Below are 19,741 nucleotides of genomic sequence, written 5' to 3'. Positions count from 1 at the left end.
AGCTACTGGCTCTGTCACTGGTGCTGGAACCCAGATGTAACAGAACAAGCGGAGGGGGTGCTGCTAGAAAACAAATGAGAAGCACATGTGCAATGTTCAGTGCCAAAGCAGAGGTTCCTATTGAAGTTCATTATGCAGGCCAGAAGCAGCATGCCTTCCATGAGTTATAGCTGCATAGTCATCATTAATACATTACCTGGTACTCCCTGGCTGGCTCCAATGTCAGACTCTTACTGAGCTGAAGGATGGTGATGAGAGGCTCAATTACAGCCTTGACCCCTGGCAGTGACTGAGCAACATGTCTCCCTCTTCAGGGTTCGGTTGATATGTACAGATTATTATTATTATTATATATTAAGGTGATTCTCTATAAACTCCAAAGAATATCATTGCAACAATTGGCCTGAATCTTTAGATGTAATGTTACCCTTAGGCTTCATCCATCATGAGTTGAGCATGTTTTCTGTATATAAAAAGATATTAACTCCACTATGCTTGCCCTTCATTGCACCCAGCTGGTATTTTTTTCCCTCTTGTTTCCACCTATAGATCTCTGGATTTTAGCTGTTTAGTAACCCATGCAATAAAAGAATGGATTGGTTAAAGTGTAGTCCAGACTCATTCATATTCCAACATGTTCCAGTCCTTACTAGTTACCCTTGCGGCATTGTTTTGACATTTTTCACAGAGCTGCCAACTCCTGCTCTTTTTGAGTAAAGCTTGCTCAGATTTGTTTGAAAGTGCTCATATTTGTTCCATTTCTATATATCTAATTGTGAAAATAAACACTATGTTGAAATAGAAAAGGAAGTCGCTCAGGATTCAGGAAAATATTTCATTTTTAAGAAAGCTAGAAAATAATTATCTAACCCTAATATCTAGCTTTTCTTTACTATATTATAGATTGTTTTGGATGAGTGAATGTAGCAATAATAGAACACCATAATAATAGGAATCCTTGCATTCAATATAGCCCCTATAATGCTGAACATCTCAAAAAACTTCATAAAGTTACCGTAAAGCCCAGTGACTGGGCAACCAAACTAGTCCCTGGACAGCAGTATTGGTTATTAATGGAGTATGAGTCCGTATAGGTTTGTTTATCTCACATAGGCTGAAATTACAGTCGTATAACGCTTTTTGAAATGCGCAATTTTAATGAGGGAAATCCTGAGAGGTTTTGACATTGCCAAAGGACCTATGTGTAACTGCGATTGGAATTTCAACCCAATGTTCCCTGTTCTAAACCAGGCAGACATTACTCTATGGATAGACACGTGCTGTGTGAATTGCATTAAGTGACTCAATGTATTGTGAACCAATATAACAAGGAACAAAACCAAGCCTCCACATACACATGTACATACCAGCATGGATTGCACACACACACAGTGGAGTCCAGAATAGACCTGCTAAAAAATTAAGTTAATATTTCATAGTCTATAAAACACAAAGGTGTCCTTGGCTTCAACATGATTTAATTTTGCAGCACCATTCGGTTTGTTTGAATTTTTTGTGTTTCACTTTAATTCAAACTGATTGCAAAGTTTGGGAATCATGAAAGCTATTCCAAAAAAAATGCACGTCAGTGATGCAGTTCCTTCATTGCTGAAGCACTTACAACAGTTTACTGTGCAAATTAGATTCCAGCGGGTGTTAGGAAGAAACCAAAATACGTTCTGTAAGTTATCAAATCAAGACAAAATAAATCAAAGTGAATGAGCATAATTCAGAGGAAATGATTCCTTTGGAGATTTTGACTGTAAATCAGGGCTAAAGATTGGCTTAGAATGTCTAAATCTGGGAAGAAAAGAAGTGTATGCCGAATGTCATAATGATCAGAATATTAATGTAACATTTTTGAGTGCCTTCGTCGGATGTGATGCTAATTAGGAAAGTAAGTATTGCAGTGCACAATTCCAGTTTAGATTCCATTCTTGCATGAACAAGTTGCAGAATAGGAGACAGTGAAACGTATCAGACTTTTTAAAATAACATTGGGTGAACTTTCTACCAGAGAAGCTGGTAGAAAATCTGTGATGTTTCAATGTTCATTTCCGTTTCCTACTGGGACACTATGCAAAACCCATATCTATTATGTTCTGCTATTTGATTTTCATGGAACAAAATTGGTTTGAAAATAATAAACAGGGCTGGGAAGTACACCAAACCTATAAGACCCTAGAATTGAAAATAATATTTTAAATCTCTTTCAAGACCAACTAAAATATTATGATTTTAAAGCTGTACTAATAATGTAAGCCAATTTTGCTACATTGAATTTTTTTTAAAGAAATCTTATCCGGTTAATGTAAAGAATTAACATGTGATTTTTTTTTAATATTTGATTAAAATCATCAGTGTGAATTGAATGAGTTGAAACCTGTTCATGAGATCCATCTTATTTCTGTTAGCCATCAGGAAAGGTTAATCACATAGGACCAAAACACAGAAAGCCAGACGTAATTACCTCAGCTCCAGGTAAGCACTTTGAATATAGTAAACTTCTTTTGCAAAATACATTATTATAACGCAGTGGTTTGGGGGTCCATAGAAACAAACCTTGTGTTATAATGAAGTGATTGAAACATGGCCACCAGTTAGTGCTTCTGAGTAATCAGGGCGCTGTCAATGTCACTTCCTGAGCATTGTGCATGTGTGTTATGTGCAAGAGATGTTGGTGAGATCACTTCTTGGGTGCTGCACATGTTCACCTTACGCAGGAAAGTAGCCAGTCAGCAAAGCATGTGTACCATGGACTGTGCTGTAAGTAGACCTGTGCTATACGAAGGACCTGCTATAGCAGAGTCTATAATCATAAAGGATAATTATTTTCTAGTTTTGTAGCTTTAATTTGGGATCTTGGGACGTCCTCCCAACGTGAAAGGCGCTATACAAATGTAATTTTGTATTGTATTGCAATTGTCCCTTTGGACTTTCTGTTATTTGGAGTAGATGTGCAGCTGAGCAATTAAATATGTATGATATTGAAAAGCACTGATGCGACCACTTTGACTTTGTGAAACTATGATGGAAGAGAACATTATTCTCCACCCACCTGGGATAAAGTTTTAATTGGTTCTATGTCTTGTATGTTTGTATAACTGTATATAACCAGTCCTCAAGGTCATGATCTTTAATCTTCAAACTGTGGTGAGTCTGGAAACATTGGGTGAGTTTGGGATTGTGCTTCTTGTGTTTTGTCTATGTATCTAGGAGACAGCGATCAAACAAACAATTTCTATGTTAACGTTTGATGGGACAATATTTAATAGCTTATGAATGGAAAGGCAGTAGGGGTGCATTTTCCACTGGCTTTCAATGGGGTAAAAAAATCTTCATTCTCTGCTGCATTGCCAAACTGGCCAATGCTAAGAAACAGAATCAGCGTTTCTGACATAAGAAAATCACATCTAGACTAAATGAACCACAGTGAATGAGCATAATTCACTGGAAATGATTCCTTTGGAGATTTTGACTGTAAATCAGGGCTGACAATTGGACTTAGAATGTCTAAATCTGGGCAGAAAAGAAAATGTAGAGCAAGGCATTGATTGAACTATTAGATGAAGAATTAATGGCAAGAAAGACAGGACTGCTCAGGAACATATAACCTCTTAATCTGAAATCCAGAGGGACATGTAGTAGGCTACATGTTGTAGATTAAAAGCAATATGATGAGAGAGATAAATACAATGCATACCTGAGGGAGAAGGGAATAGAGCCGTATAGAGAAGATGATTAGGATGAGCAGAAGCTCATGTGGAGTATAAACATTGGCATAGACTAGTTAATTGGCTGACTGGCCTTTTTCTGTTTCTGTGCTGCAGATTGTTATATTATGTAACTGATTAAAAGAACCAGCGGGTTCCATAGAAAAGGTTTGACATTAAATATTCTGAAACAAAAATGAGCTTTTAATAAAAGAATGTCCAGAAAAAGAAGAGGTGAACGATAACCTGAAAGTATTATCTGTAGCAAAGACTTCCTTTTAATCAGTTACATAATATAACAATCTGCAGCACAGAAACAGAAAAGGCTTGCGAGGTGCTGGACAGCTGGAGCTTAGAAATGATTATAAATTCAGGTACGTTTCCTATTACGTTCATCATATCCACTAGTGTCATTTTGCAATCATTTCTTTTTAAGTTTTGCCAATGCAATGAATATGCAAGGTACTTAAAACGATTCCAAATCAATTATTTATTAATGCACAATTAGGAGAGAAGTGAAGATGGTCGATCTGGATTAACTCCTTACTAATTGTTTTATTTTTGTCTGTAGAGATACACCTTCAAATGTTTGACTTATCTCTTAGATGTTGCCTGCACCATCAAAGGTTTCACAGCAACCCCAGGACCTAGATCAATCCTAGCAACCTCTGCATTGCTGAACACGGTAGCAGAAAAAACAAATTGTATTGCATTCACCAGTATGTCAATGAGAGCTCTTGCATCACAAGCAGTGATTATGTACCCAGCATACGAACACTTAAACGGCACAGAAGAGCTGGAACTATTCTATGTACCATTTCACTTGAATTGGATAGAAATACTACGGGTCCCAGGTGTTGTTAGATAGGAAACATCTTTGTAGGAAAATATGGTATAGATATTGATCCCCCCCAACCCCCATCCAAGAAGCCTTCAAGAAACGATTTGAAAGCCTGAAGCAATTCCACAATCCTTGGGTAAAGGAATGAAGAATATTCCAAGCTCTTTCCTTGAGCGCAATGTTCCTTTGGCCTCCTGAACAACGACGACGACAAAAACTATTTGCATTTATATAGCGCCCTTCCCGCGGAGCCCTTCTGAACAGTTGCAATGTTGACTATTAAGGATAACGATGCAAGTATGCTGGTATGCTAGTGACTGCTGTTGATTCAGAAATGGCTCAAAGATTGACTCTTGTTCTACGTCGGTTCTGAGGGAGCAGATTACTGACCACAGGCAAGGAATTAAATCATCACTGAGAGAAGAGTTTGTTGAGATTGGACAAGCATTGCAGTATAATCGTGGAGTCCTGTAGCTCAGTGGTTAGAGCACTCGCCTTGCAAGTGAGAGACCTGAGTTCGATTCCTGGCAGGGCGAAACCTTGGGCAAGTTTCCTTACTCCACATGCCTGATAATAATCCCTCATGAAAATAGAAAACAAAACAATAAAATTGGTCACTTCAATCCACGACTGTTTGTGGGACACTGCTGTGCACAATATAGCTCTTTTCACATCTTCTAGAAGTCTCAAAGTGCTTCACAGAATATGCTGTAAAGCGAATTGACTGTATATTTGTGGGCAAAATGCGGCAGCCAATTGCACACAGCCATGTCCCACAAACAGTCATGGATTGAGTGACCAAATTATTATTTTTTTAAGGATTATTATCCCCGGAAAAGTGATTTGTCAATCGACTAACAACCAGGTTCCTACTTTCTGCTCGGTAAACAGAAGCGTGTGGGGTAAAGAAAATTCCCCAACAATTCGTCCAGGTCTCTTGCTTCTGAGGCAAGTGCTCTAACCACTGAGCTACAGGTCTCCACAATAGTGTACCTCTGCTGAAAAGAAATGTACATCTGCTGAAAGAAGTTGCTGGAATAGACCAGAAATATAAAAACATCAAGCGCTGATTGCGTATGCATTTTTCATTAGAAATTACTTTCTGGGCTTGCTGTCAGTCATTTATAATATCTGAGAACGCTCAAAGTTGACAAAGTGAATTGGCAAATTGCCTGAATGAAATGTATAGAGTTACTTCTTTTGATTCCAAGAAATTATTTGGAATTTTTCTGCTAATGCTATGATCATACTTAAAACTATGCAATTGTTTCACGCTGCTCAAAATTAATCTATTGCAAACCACACATCCAAAGCAACTCTTATAATCAGGTCCTGACAGTAATAAGAAATAGAAATTCGAATTGCCACTTTAATTTGTTGTGGAAAATCTTTAAGTGAAGTGAATTTTATAGGCACAGTTCCCGAATTTTCTGGCCAAATTCTGGTATTGTTTGCTTTATGGTGCATTGAATGTAATCACTCCTTAACCATCTGCAGAAGTACTTATCTTAAAACTGGGTTTTATAACCTGTAGAAAGACATAAAGTTCTTGCAGATTTTTGGCCGTCACTTTGTAAAGCTTTACCCACGTTTATCTGAGCCACTTTGTAAAGCTTTACCCACGTTTATCTGAGCCAGTACAGTCGGTCACCTGGTTCAAAGTATGTGGACTTTGGAGCAGTGTCATGAGCGTTTTAACCACAAAAACTGTCAATAACCCAATGACCAAATATCCATGGAACACAATGATTCCTGTGCTGTGATGGAGCTGGGCTAAAAGGGAGACAGGATATATTGGTTGAGGGTGAAATTTATGTTTTGTGCCCTCTGTGAGAGGAGCGGTCTTCATGGAATGATTGATTAATCCTTTATTTCCAATGCTCGTTATCTCCTGCTAAGAACTGGCTAAAATTGGTTACTCCACTGCCCTCCTTATTCCACAATAGTCCTTGCATTTGATATTGTGCCTTTCGTGTCAGGAGGACAACTCAAAGCACTTCGCAGGATTGTTTAATGTAGTGATTGTATTTCGTAGGCAAATACAGCAGCCAATTTGAACATAGCAATGTCCCACAAACGGTCACGAAATGTAGGATCAATTTTACCTGGGGGATTGTTGGCCAGGACGCTGTGAGATTCTCCCATTTATTTTTGAATAGTGGCGAAAGATCTTTAACATCCATCTGACAGGCAGATTCGGACTTTGATTTAATATCTCAGCTGATGGACAGCACCTTCAACAGTGTAGCCCTCCCCCTGACTGCATTGGAGTGTCAGCCTACACAATATGTCAGTTAAAAGACCCAATGTGGGGCTTGAACCTGTAACCTTCTGACTCAGAGACGAGAGTGCTACCAACTGAGTCAAACTGACAGGTTCAATCAAAGACAGATCTGTTTTAAGTTCAAACTCAATGAACTTTTCCTTGACTGAAACCTTTTAAATACCGTTGTTGTTTAAAACTTCTGCATGAAGAATAGATTGTGTCAGAACATTAAAGTAACACGCACACTCCTTGCTACAGAATTCGTTATGTAAACCAAATCAGTGCCTGTTTGTTCAGCAGAACATTCAGGTATGCACTTGGGAGAGCTCCTTAATTATGTTACAGCTTTCGTTTCTTCCAAAATGCATGTGACTGTATGTCTTCATAATAATGTATATCATGTTTCAAATGATTCCACGGATCCGACACTCACTCCATTGCCCATAGTGCTGAAGTTATCGCAGTATTGTAAGCAAGGCTATAAATCACTGACTTGGCTTGAAAAAACATTTTTGAAGCTTACCTTTTTAAGCATTATGCTTAACGCAGCTGGCTGAAAGTTTTACCTAGGCAATAATGAATCCAGGATCATGTCAATCTTGCCTCTGGGTTAAAAGGCTTGGGATTCACCTGCATTCAGTGGCTTGAGTTTGTAAACTAGGCTGATATTCCAATGCGGTCTTGAGGCAGCATTGGTTGAAGCTGTCATCCTACGGATGAGATATTAAACTGTTCTGGTTATTCAGTTTGAAAATAAGATCCTATCGCGCTCCGAGACAACGTCCGGTGTGAAGGACTCTATATAAATGCAAGTTGTTGTTGTTGTTATAGCATTGCTGCAAAGATCAGGGAGTTTTCCTGTTGTCCTGGTCAATATTTTTCGATTACTCAAATTCAGATATGTTTTTTAGCTCATTTCAGTTTGTTGGATATTGTTTGTTCTGATTAAGTATTGAGTTTGCCTATGTGATAAAAGTCACTGCAATTCAGCTCAAAAGTAATAAAATCTTCTGTCAAATGCTGGTTTTAGCATTTGTGGCTGCAACCACAAATCTAAAAAACTTACCTCTCTGTCTATTGATAGTTAATTATGAACAACAGAGGAAACAACCATTCAAAGCATTCTCAGATTAAAATAAATGGCCATTACCAATTGGTAAAGATTTTAACAAAATACGGGTTGTTATTATGTAACATTTTTGAGTAGTGTTTGCAGGTTTAAATGACCCTTAAAAAATGATTGGCTACATGCACAGATAAGCACACCAGTTTAGTGCCTCAGCTCAGTGAGCTGATTTCAGCATTGAGTGCCCTTGGATAGGTGATGGAACCTACACTTTTACTATTGTCAATCTTGTGCATCAAAGGTGTGAATTTAGCATTAAAATCTGCTTTGGTAGCATTATTTGCACTCATCTCAAACAAGCTGATGTAGCTGTATAGCAACAACAACAAAATTACATTTGTAGAGCGCCTTTCACATCGAGAGGACTCCCAAGGCTCTGGACAATCAGTGTTTCAGATTCAAGTTGGGGTCGGGATCGGGGAGAGTGGAGGACAGGGGGGAAGGAGGGTGATCAAAGGCATGGTTGAAGAGGAGGGTCTTGAGATGGGTCTTGAAGGAGGCAAGGGACTGTGGGGTGGAGTTCTAGAGGGTGGGGGCAGAGTGGCTGAAGGTCCGCACGCCAATGGTGGGGCAGGCGAGGTGGGGGGCGTGAAGCAGGCCGGAGCCTGTCCAGCAGAAGGAGAGGGCAGGCTGGTAGGGGGTTAGGAGGTCGCAGAGTTAGTGGGCAGCAAGTCCATGGAGAGCTTTGAAGGTGAGGACCAGGATCTTGAACTGTATCCTCTGTGTGATGGGAAGCCAGTGGAGTCAAGCGAGAATGGGGTTGATAGGGTCAAGGAGCCTGCTGCGGGAGAGGAGAGTTCTGGATGATCTGCAGTCTGTGGAGGGAGGAGTTGGGGAGGCTGACAAGCGGGAAGTTTGCGTAGTCAAGCCTGGACGTTATGAATGCGTGAATGAGGGTTTCGGCGACCTACGGTGTGAGACAGTGGCGGAACCGGAGATGTTGCGGAGGTGGGGGAGGGCAGGGCGGGTCATGGCACGGATGTGGGTAGAAAGGATAGTTGAGGGTCAAACACGATGCCAAGGTTCCTGACTGGCTTAGTAAGGTGGAGTGTGCAACTATGGATGGTGATGCTGTCGGCACCTGCTCGGGTCCTGACCCTACTGTACAGCGCCTTGGGACGTCCTCCCGACGTGAAAGGCGCTCTATGAATGGAATCTTGTTGTTGTTGTTGTTGAGGTGTGGAGGTGCTGAAGTGAGTCAATCAGGAGAGCCTCGGTCTTGTTGACGTTCCTATTAGCATTTTTCCAAGTCTTGTGAATGACAGACTGAGTGTCTGTCCTATGTCTGTATTGCTTTGCTACAGTTAAAATGTATCCGATTTTAATTCATTGGTTTTAGAAACAGGCTTTTCGCATTTGAAGTTCATGTTTAGTTCAAGGTGCATTAATAAAAGAATTCCCTCGTCATCTCCACAGCTTAGTCATCTTCTTCCAGTTTGCTGAAGCAGTCATCTCAGTGAATGCTAGAGAAAATAAAGGGGCAATTAATTCGGGATGAAACTATTAGGTTGTGCCCAGGGTACAAAATCCTGATCCGACACTGGAGCCTTCACATGAGTAACCTCCACTGGACTGCTTTGTAGAAACTGGAGAATAGGAATGATGGAGTGATCTGTAATAGGGTTCTGCAATTGTCCCATCAGTGACACATTAGCTACAGAAGGTGAATCGGGACCCTTTCAGCAAAACCACTGCCTTTGCAGAGGATGGAGAAGGAGCGTGTTCAGTGGAGGAGGATGCTCTTGTGTTTCATCAGGCTATTCAAAGTGTTGAGCTCAAACAAGAAACAATGTGAGTAGCTTTCCAGACAATTTGGTCACTGCCTGGAGACTACAACAACGAATTGCATTTACATAACGCCTTTCACATCGGGAGGCCGTCCCAAGGCACAACAAAAATCGGCACTTCACCCATCTTGTACGTCCAGTGTATTGTATTGTATTATATTTTATTGTATTGTATTATATTGTATGATGTCACTGCAATTTCTCTTGAGTCTACCTGAAGGCATTTTGGTGGAGTTTCTGGGACCACATCTAAATTGTTCTAAGTTTGAAGTGCTTGTTGGCTTCATCCAGGGTAGATCCTTTAAGGAATTGTTTGATGTTTTTCTCTCGTGTTTCATAAATAAGGACGTGTGGAAAGTAGGATGAATATGAATGAACAAAATCATTACTTTTTCATATAGTTTTCACTGAATTATAAAACAAATAATTTGCTCCCATTTTTCTTTCCTCTATTGCCTATGTTGAGTCCAATTTGTGATTATGCTGTTTTTGTAATGGCTGTTGCAGGTGCAGATCTATTAGTTTTCGACACCTTAAAGTCCAATCGTAATCCTCCATCTAAAGGTAAGATTCAAACTAAATGAAGCTTTGTACTGAGTTGTGGGCAGATTGTCAATGTGCCATCTTTTGTGTCAGAGACTATATTGGTCCTCTCAGTGTAATGAACACGATCTATAAAAATAACAATCCTTGCATTTGATATAGCGGCGTATTACTTTGTTGAGATGTCTTAAAGCGCTTCACAGGATACACTGTAAACAAAAACAACAACAATTTGCATTTATATAGCGCCACTCACACAGGTTAGCATCCCAAAGTACTTCTTGAATTGCTCACCACTTGTAAAGTAGTGTGACTTTGTGTATTTTGTAGGCAATCTAGTGATCCCGGCAGTGAAAAGAATACTAAAGAATTTCTTAATTACCATGAAATAAATAAGATGAAATGAAATAAAACTGAATCAAGTTATACCGTTGTACAGATGGGTATGAGAGAGGAATTATGATGCTACTGAGTAGAAGTTTTTCGAACCGCTTTTATTCTGATCTTAATATGAATTGAAGCTAGTTCAAGGAAGAAATTTTAAAAAAGGGGTAAGATTATTACGCTGCCAAATGCTTTTTTTTACCAGGGACGTAGAAATCAGGTAGAGAATTCCACATTAAAAAGAACATTGACCGGATTCTTTGCCTAAATGGGGTCTGCTTCCATTGTTATTCCTATTTTACTGCTCCGATTTAGCTACAAGTATTAACCTTTGAGCAATACGGAGAAACAAAGCGTGACACAGAAAGCATACATGACTGCTTAGAAGTCATGTGCTTGATCCTGTCTGAAACATGCAGTTTTCTCCAGAAGAATGTGTCTTTTTTATAGAGCTGCAGCATCTGTCATGCAGAGGGATATTGGTGGGCAGACCAATTCCACTCTGTGGCACTCTGTTTGTGCCTTAGAGGGACTCTGGGTCCTACATTATTTCTCCGTTTCACAACAGCTGGGATTGGTAATTGGTCACCACTAATACACTGAACAAAAAAACATATGGAATCATACTGGACTGACACCAAACATGATGTCACCTACCACTCGCTCCTGTTTGTGCCACATTTCTTCCCTCCAGCAACCTGAATTATTAAGGGCAACCATTTTCAACGCTGTCGAGCAGCAGCTTATTAAAATTAGTACCATTATAATCTCCACAATATAAAAGTTCCTTCATGCATAGTTACCATTTTACTGTTACATTTATGGCGCTCTCCTTGATTTCAACTCCATCCCTGCACTGAAGTCATAGGTTGAACTGTGGCCTTGTTCCACAGTTTCCTTTCAATTTACGATATTATTGAGTGGAATATTTCTGATGGAAAGAAGAGCACAACCTTGCCAATAACATTTGAGATCCAGCTTTCGGGATTTTAATGCTATTTTTTTCAATGCAATTTTTTTTTGCAGGCAAGTTTCAACTTCTTCAGAGAGTTTTTGAAACTCAGTTAACCCCAGTCCACAAGTGTAGCTTTCCTATCGCCATGGATGGCTTGCCTCGACTTGGACCTGTGCAGATTTTCCTCTGTGCCTTAGTTTTGAAGTTTAATTCTTATATATTGCAGAATAATAATCCCTCCAAAAAAAACAATAATAAATTGGTCATTTTCAATCTACGATTGTTTGTGGGACATTGCTGTGCGCAATTGGCTGCCGCGTTCGCCCACAAATATACAGTCAGTTCACTTTACAGTATATTCTGTGAAGCGCTTTGAGACGTCTAGAAGACATGAAAAGCACTATATCAAATGCAAGGATTATTATTATTATTATTAAGTGCTGCAGATGGGACCTTTGTGTTATTCATTGTAACGCCATACTGCTCTCCATTCACTCACATGGTTGATTGTAAATTGCAAATACTGTTGAATATCAAAGTTCTCAAACTTGAGCTTTTTCAAGGAAGCTTTCATAGTCGATCCAGTCATGCAGCTATTTATTATTTATTCTTTGCTCATTCATAATGCTCCGAACCAAGTGGACGTGTACATTTGGAATGACGTTGTTGTGTGTTTTTCTTAATTAAATTAGATTAAATGTCAGAGCCCCTTTAATACTCAATTATTTTACTGTCAGACTTGCAAATTGTCTTGGAGATTAGTTTGGGAATCACCTTCATTTGAAGTAGCCTTTTAGTGGGTTTTGGAATGAACCATGTTATCTTATGTATTGTTTTACCATTTGCTACAGAACACCGCCCCATGCAGTCAAACCCATTGCCTGAGAATGATGTGGTGAACAAAGTAGAAAAAAAAGGTAAGAGGACAGGAGATGGGCACCATAATTCCAGCACTATAAGAGATGACAGTGCATTTTGCTGTGATAGAATACTACCTTTGTTTTTGGACAGACAGTGGTCAGTTTCGAAGATTATTAAGTGACATAATAATCCTTGCAATTTCAATGGGCTTCACAGGATATACTGTAAAGTGATTCACAGGATATACTGTAAAGTGGATTGATTGTGTAATTTGTGAGTGAAACAGAATGAAGACATGAATTGGCACTAGGTCACCTGCACCTCATTGCCTGAAAATTACTGTTGAATCTCATAGTTGATAATATTTTAAAGTTATCAAGCTCGAGCTTTTCAAGGAAGCTTTCATAGTGGGTCCAGACAGGTAGCTTTTATTCTTAATACTTTGCTAATCATTGTAGCTGATAAACGGTATACTAGTGCTTCCAAAGCATGTGGACATTTGGAATGACATTGTTGTTTTTAAATCTGTTTTATTTTATTTTTGTGGTCTACCACAGGCATCGATTCCAAACCAACATCAAGAAATGACAAGAAGGAAATAGCAAAACAGAAAGCACCGGCGACCCCTTCAAAAGCGAACGGTAATGTTAGACCTTCTTTCAGTACTGTGCATCCTAAAGATGGCATCAGAGGTAAACAAAGGAGTGGCTGATTGCAAGCCATTGCAAGCCTCTCCAAAACTACGCATTTAATAAAATCTATCTCCAAAGACATGTGCACTTGGATCAAAGTCAGTGTGCTTCAGGGACTTCCATTTACTTTGTCCTATCAAGCCTCTGTTCCATACACCATGCCAGATCATACATTTTCCATGTACAAAGGTAGCCTATGTAAGTGCCAAATCAATCACATGAATGAGGTTATGTGCATTATCTGTGGATTACTAACATTTTGGTGCAGGTGGATAAATAATCCTGTATAGCTGCGTCGTTGATACAGGTACAGACAGATCTGATATGAAATGTTACTAATGGGATATGGCTGTGACTTCTATAACTATAGTACAGTGTCTGGTTTTGAAACTTTGCTGCTCCAAAGCTGTCAATATCCAGGGTTAGTTCTTGCATATATTGCATGTGTTTTAAACCTGCTAATTGGATGACGGGCAGTGTATGCATATCCAAAGTAATCCTACATATTTAAGAGCTTTAAATGAAGAGTTAAGACCATTGGTGCATACACAAGTCATGTCCTGCCTTGTCATTTGGTTCCATTCTAATACATTTCATGTAAGCACACAACATAAACACTGCATTTATGTTGCTTGTGTAAACTGGTTTGCATGAATCTGTTTGTGTATGAAATATGCTGGCTGTATTGCTGAAGATTGAACATATCCATTAGCATTCATGTCTTCCATTGAGAATAATAGATAGCTACAAATGATTACATAGTACTGATCTAATGAGATTCAAGATGTCATTGCCGACCACAGAGGCAGGAGACAAATCCCTTGCATTAGATTCAGCCTTGTAATCACTTCAAGATATCTGCTATTTATTTTATAATATATGCTGTTAAATTGATTCATGTATACCTTCAACTCTGGGTCCACCTTGATGGCAATATTGAGATTCTTAGCACAGAGATGGTGGCATATAACACGCTTACTGCCAAAAAATAGCAATTTCTTCTCCACATCTTTATGGTGGAGCTTTCTTTGTAAAACAAACACATTGCTATCTTTAGTCAGACCCCCACTATCTCTGGTGAACTCTGTGGTTGGTCTGTGCTGACATTCTCTGAAGAATGAAGATTGTGATTGTTTACTTGCAAACCTACTGAAATTCTATGCCCAGAAATTCAATAATCAGTATATATTATATACAGTTTAACCAGGAGGCTGTTGTGCAGTATATTGCTTAGTCCGTACCTTGCATGGAGTTTTAATCTTTGTACAGAAATGAAGCCCAACACATTGAGGACCTTCAGCTTTAAATATTTCTGAGCAGTGTAAAATCTGATCCACAAATTACATCTGTGCATGACACCTCACCGAAATATTTCTCTGATGTTCACTTCTCACCTAACTGAACCACTCCCGCTGATATTGTCCGAATGACCTATGTTCGTTTGATGTTTGTTTTGTGCCTCTTTCTTTACAAGAAGAATAACCTTGACTTTACTTTGTGTCTTCCCCTCATGACTCACTGAGATTTACGAACTTCCTTAATGGGACCTGAGTAAAAACCATCCCCTTTTTCAGCCTTGTTCCTAAGGCTGTTCCACCTTCTATGCTGTTGATTCACTGTTTACCTTAGCCCACTGACATTGGTCTTACTGGTATCCCTTGCTACAGTCAATAGTCTATTGCTGTATTTCTCTATCGTTTACCATCATAGATAATGATGCACATTACATTGCATGACTGAGAAGTGAGCTATCAGTTGTGGTTCCTCTTGTCGATTTAGAGAACATAAAACTGAGTAAGAATATGACTTGTACAGCAGATTTTACAGAAGTGTAATTGCTTGGTTACTATGCTGAAGAATTGCAAGGCAAAATGTTATTTTGCAGAAGAGTGCCGTATAACATGTCTTAATTCATAGCACTCTCTAGATAATGTAAAGTAATGTGAGCACTTGTTTTTATTTTGGTGGATAAATGCTTCCAAGGTTCTGAAAAAGTTAAATCAAGGTGCTTTTGCCAAGAGTAACGCCTGATTTATGTGTTAAATCCTGCATAGACTTGACATATTAGGTCTTATTGAATGGTACAGTTAAACTGTTCTTTGCATGTTTTCTAACCAAAGTACTATGTCAACCATAATCAGTGAACAATGTACTTGAACCTTAGCCTTACTCTGTAAGTATGAAATCTCTCAAATGGAATAAGATCATTTTTATTGTCAACCATAAGTTGGTTGACTAATATATTGCATTTGGAACATATTTTGTTTTCACTAGTCAAGCGGACATCCTCTCCCATTTCAACCCGTTGTTTGTTATCGGTCATTACACACCTAGAATTTGTCTGTAAAATGTACTTCTTCAAGGGAATATATCCAATGATTTTTTTTATTAATTCACTTCATTGTAAATTACAGAATCCAAGAGACCATCCTCAGTCAATTCGTCTCTCCCTTCCAACCCAGGTCTTGAACCTCATGCTACAGGCAAGCCTCAGTTCATAGGTATTTTTCACAATATGAAACAGATGTGGACGTTAGACAATGGAACTATGGCTCAAATCACGCAATATGTGCATATGTGGTTTAAATAATATTTTTAAAAAAGGGAAGTATCTCTTCCAATATTTAGAGTCGGTCTTAATCTTTACGTAAACATTGTAAATTAAAGTGAAGAATCATTCTAGGATTTCACAATTCGCAGTTTTGACTCAGAGGCATTTTGACGGTTATGATTTTTCTTATGAGAAAAGAAAATCAATTATGTATAACATTAGTGTACATCCTTGCAGCTGAATCATTGCCTGTGCTCCCCATTCAGCGTTTGGCCAGCCACGTGAGCAATGGTACCCCTGATGTTCAGACATTCTGCTCTTTTGCGATATGGACTAATTTCCCGATGATGTGGTCAATAGAGTAGTATCTGAATACTTCANTTTTTTTGCCGGTTATTAATTAACAAGATTAATTAATGTATTTAAATTACTAACGACCAAAAGATCGAGACTACATTCTGAAAGCAAGTTTATTTTTTACTAAGTCCCTGCAGGAAGTAAAGCATACATATTTATTGATGCTTATGTTTTTTGTTTGGGGTCATCTGGGACTTTGATGGGAGTGGAAACCCCCTGTCATGCTTTAGTGTTTCCAGTTCCAGCTGCTGAGAACTCACAGAGTTTCTGGTTGACAGAGTTGGTAGCACAATTTCTCCCAAGGGAGGTTGGGGGGGTTGATAGAGGGAGAAACACTGCTTGACTGTATCCAGAGAACAGAGGAGGTGTAGGTTGGCAGAAGCCAAAATATTAGAGGCCCTTGAATGTGCAGGGTTACTGTTGGAATTGAGACAGCTAAAACTACACTCTTTATTTGCCAGTATGAGGCATTTGCAAGTTTTGTCCAGTGGGAAAAATTCCATCGCCACTACCACCCCCCTCCCTCCCGCCCAATGACATGTCTACAGCTCCAAACTTTGTTGATGAGCCCCATTGGCTAGTCGGTCATCAACAGTAGACATGCTTGATTCAAGTGTTGGATTACCGAGTCACTGCAGAGACACAATCCCTTTTTCCCCTCTCCAGCAGCGTCATCATCAAATCAGCTCAGTCTAGAGAAACTCTACTTAGTTCGGCTCACAATGAATGCTTGCATTGAGTGTTTTGTACAACCAACACCGTTCCTTGTATTTTTCATTATCACTTGTAACCCTCTGTATGAGGAATTCTGTAAGTTGAATGAAGCTTATTTTTTTTTAGCTTCACCCAATAATTTTTAGGGGCAGGTTGCAAGTTTTATTGACCCTATTGGCCGATCATGCCTCTCTCTCCTCTCCACCCCACCACACAGAGCAGGAAACGAGGGCATAAAAGTATGTCCTTGCACAAATCTGCATGGTCTTGATTATAGCATTGAACGTCTGTGCCCAATAATAAAATAGATTTATATTGGACTTTTTGTTACCCGTGAATTCCTTATCCTGATTTCCATGGTGATGACCAATGGTTGTTTATTTATCATAGCAAAGCAATCAGAAAATGCATCAGTTATACTCAGACTTAAGTAATCACAGATGTGGAGCCATGAGCACTGCATTCGATGCTGTTTCATTCTAAATAGTTACACTTTCTTATGGCTTTGTGTTTAATTGTTTTCCATGTGGAAAATCTGCTGCCAAGTTAATAAAGTAACTGGCATGAACTTGTTAAATGTTTCCACTTTTATGGTGTACTTACCATTGGATCAGTGCTATGTAGTGGTGACATGCATGGGCTTTGTTGTCCAAAAGTTCATTGCCTTTGTGCACTGTAAATGGTGAGCTCTTCTGAGATTTTACACATCTTGCAAAATACATCAGTAGCATGAGGATACTGACCGGAATGTAAAGAGTAGATCTAACTTGTGGTATTTCTTAATGGGATTCCTTTAATAAGGAATCCAAGTTATGCAGTTGGGAACTTTTTCCAATAGCTGGAGGGAGGTGTATCTTGCTGACCCATGAGAACTCTGACATGGTCTGATTCTGGAATTAAATTCTTTCGCTCCAACAGCGTGAATAATTTGGCTGAAAGGGTATCATCTACCATTCAAGCGAGAGTAATACGGTGATTGTTTTGTTTCATGCTTCATCCCTGAAATGTGAATTGGATCTGCCCAAAGCTTTAACTTTGTCTTCTAGCCTATGTCTTCAGCTTTGGTTAATATATCCAATAACATGACCAATCTGTGATCTTACATTCTGTATTTTTCTGACAAAAATTGCAGAATTTCAAGTGCCATCGTCCAACCATTCAAATTTATTTACTTCAGAAAGAGCTTCTGACCTTGAAACTAAGGATAAGCAGCAATCCACAGGTAGTTTCAATAAGTGATGTGGCATGGGCATGCATCAATCTATTAAAGAGATGTGCATTGTCGGTATGTATTTCCATGCTTCAATACACGTGATTAATGTCATGAGTCTTAATTCTTTTTGCACGGCTGAAGGTTTGAGATGTGATGCACAGAGCTTGGCATCAGACAATGTATTGCCTGGTCAATATATTGATATCAAATGCTGATGCTTTTACAAAATACGTTGTATAGTTTGTAAACTGCATCTGTGTCAAACATTAATCAGAGCTGATGTTTCTGATTTTCTTTTATAAAAATCTCCTTTTACAAACTCCACTTTTTCCAACCTTACTGTCTTTTGATATTCTGAACTGATCACTGTGTAAGAGGGACAGAGTGACCATTTTTCCTTCTCTGTGAATAAGAAGCCTGATGTCTGCTCAGCACCAATCTATAGTGACAAGGCCGACATCAGAAACACAGCAGTTGGAGAGATCATTGAACGGAATCCATGTGTCATCCCTCTTACAACGCTGCATGCTACTGCATCCCCTCAGTTTTCAACTCAGAAAGAACCTTGAACACCAAGTTTTATCCGTGCACTTGCATGAAGTGTGTTACTCAGTTGGTACAATAGTTTGCATGGAACTAAGTTCAGAATGCTTTTCTGGAGCACATTGCGTGATCAGTAAATTGCATCTTGTTTTAAAACCACTTCAAAGCACTGGACTGCTTGGTTGTTGTGCTTTGTCATACTTGGTCAACACTTGGTCATCGTTTTGCATTGTCGAAGTGTAAACTGACGTGTGTTGGAAGTCCAAGTTATGATTTTTCGATACCATCTTCAATTTTGTCAGTTCTATCTGTAATTCATTGGCAAAATGTTTCATTTTGTTTCCCTCCGAACTACAGAGTCTGAGATACCATCTTCTACAAAAATGCCTTTCACCATTTTAAGCACAACTTCCAAACATACTGCTGAGGACAAGCAGAAACTCCCAGGTAGTTTCAACAATGAAATAGGGACCAGACAAGTCTTTGTTGTGGAAGCGGATGTGTGAATTGACGGTGTTCTATGTGCAGGTCGTCAATATCACAAACTCTATATGACTGGATATTATGTTACTAGTACTAAGGCCTGGAATTCCTTCAGTGGAATAATTTAGTTTGAAACACTGGGGTAAAATCTGTAGTCTTCCTTGAAGCATTCCTTAACATCATTAAGGAAAGTATTAAGGAACACCATCAAATACTTCCCCTCTCCAGGTAAGTGGTATGGCGTTCCTTTCCTTTCAGGGTTGGCCTGGTTTTGGACCTAGCTTACCCAGTCTCTAAAAAGAAAATTGTGGTCTAAGGGAGCACAGAATTTTTTCCTTCCAAAGAAAATGAGTCCTGGGGAAGCAATATGAAATAAAACCTTACCTTGAGTACAATGTCAAAAAATTTACAAAAATAAAAGAACTTGCCATGTTCCCAGGGTTCGGGGAAATGGTCGCTCAATGTTGATATTGTACTGTGCTTGGATTAATTATATTGTTCAGTCTATACTGTGTACTTAGTAAAATGACTTATCAATATCAAAAGCACAAAAGTGTATTGCATGGTCTAAGCAGTGTTTTACCGAACTATAGTGTTGTGGTAGACTTATTCCCTTTCGCACTTGTACAAAGGGCATTGCTTGGTCAATGTATTGAGTTTCCAAGTTCCATTTTTGAATTTTATTCAGTAGGTTTGCAAAAGGAATGTTTTG

General features: G+C 39.0%; 1 protein-coding gene across 1 annotated transcript in view; it reads left to right on the top strand.

The window, feature by feature from the left end:
- The window catches only part of LOC103180190 (target of Nesh-SH3), a 148,572-nt gene that overhangs the window by 51,829 nt on the left and 77,002 nt on the right, over positions 1-19,741 (top strand). The window contains exons 7-13 of the mRNA XM_042334033.1: positions 2,415-2,481; positions 10,241-10,297; positions 12,467-12,532; positions 13,034-13,117; positions 15,583-15,669; positions 17,923-18,012; positions 18,904-18,993. Coding sequence (XP_042189967.1) covers positions 2,415-2,481; positions 10,241-10,297; positions 12,467-12,532; positions 13,034-13,117; positions 15,583-15,669; positions 17,923-18,012; positions 18,904-18,993 — 541 coding nt within the window. The remainder of the gene's footprint in view (positions 1-2,414; positions 2,482-10,240; positions 10,298-12,466; positions 12,533-13,033; positions 13,118-15,582; positions 15,670-17,922; positions 18,013-18,903; positions 18,994-19,741) is intronic.

This window comes from Callorhinchus milii, unplaced genomic scaffold, assembly GCF_018977255.1.
Source record: "Callorhinchus milii isolate IMCB2004 unplaced genomic scaffold, IMCB_Cmil_1.0 Scaffold4, whole genome shotgun sequence".
NCBI lineage: Eukaryota > Metazoa > Chordata > Chondrichthyes > Chimaeriformes > Callorhinchidae > Callorhinchus > Callorhinchus milii.
This window is presented reverse-complemented; position numbering and strand designations above follow the sequence as displayed.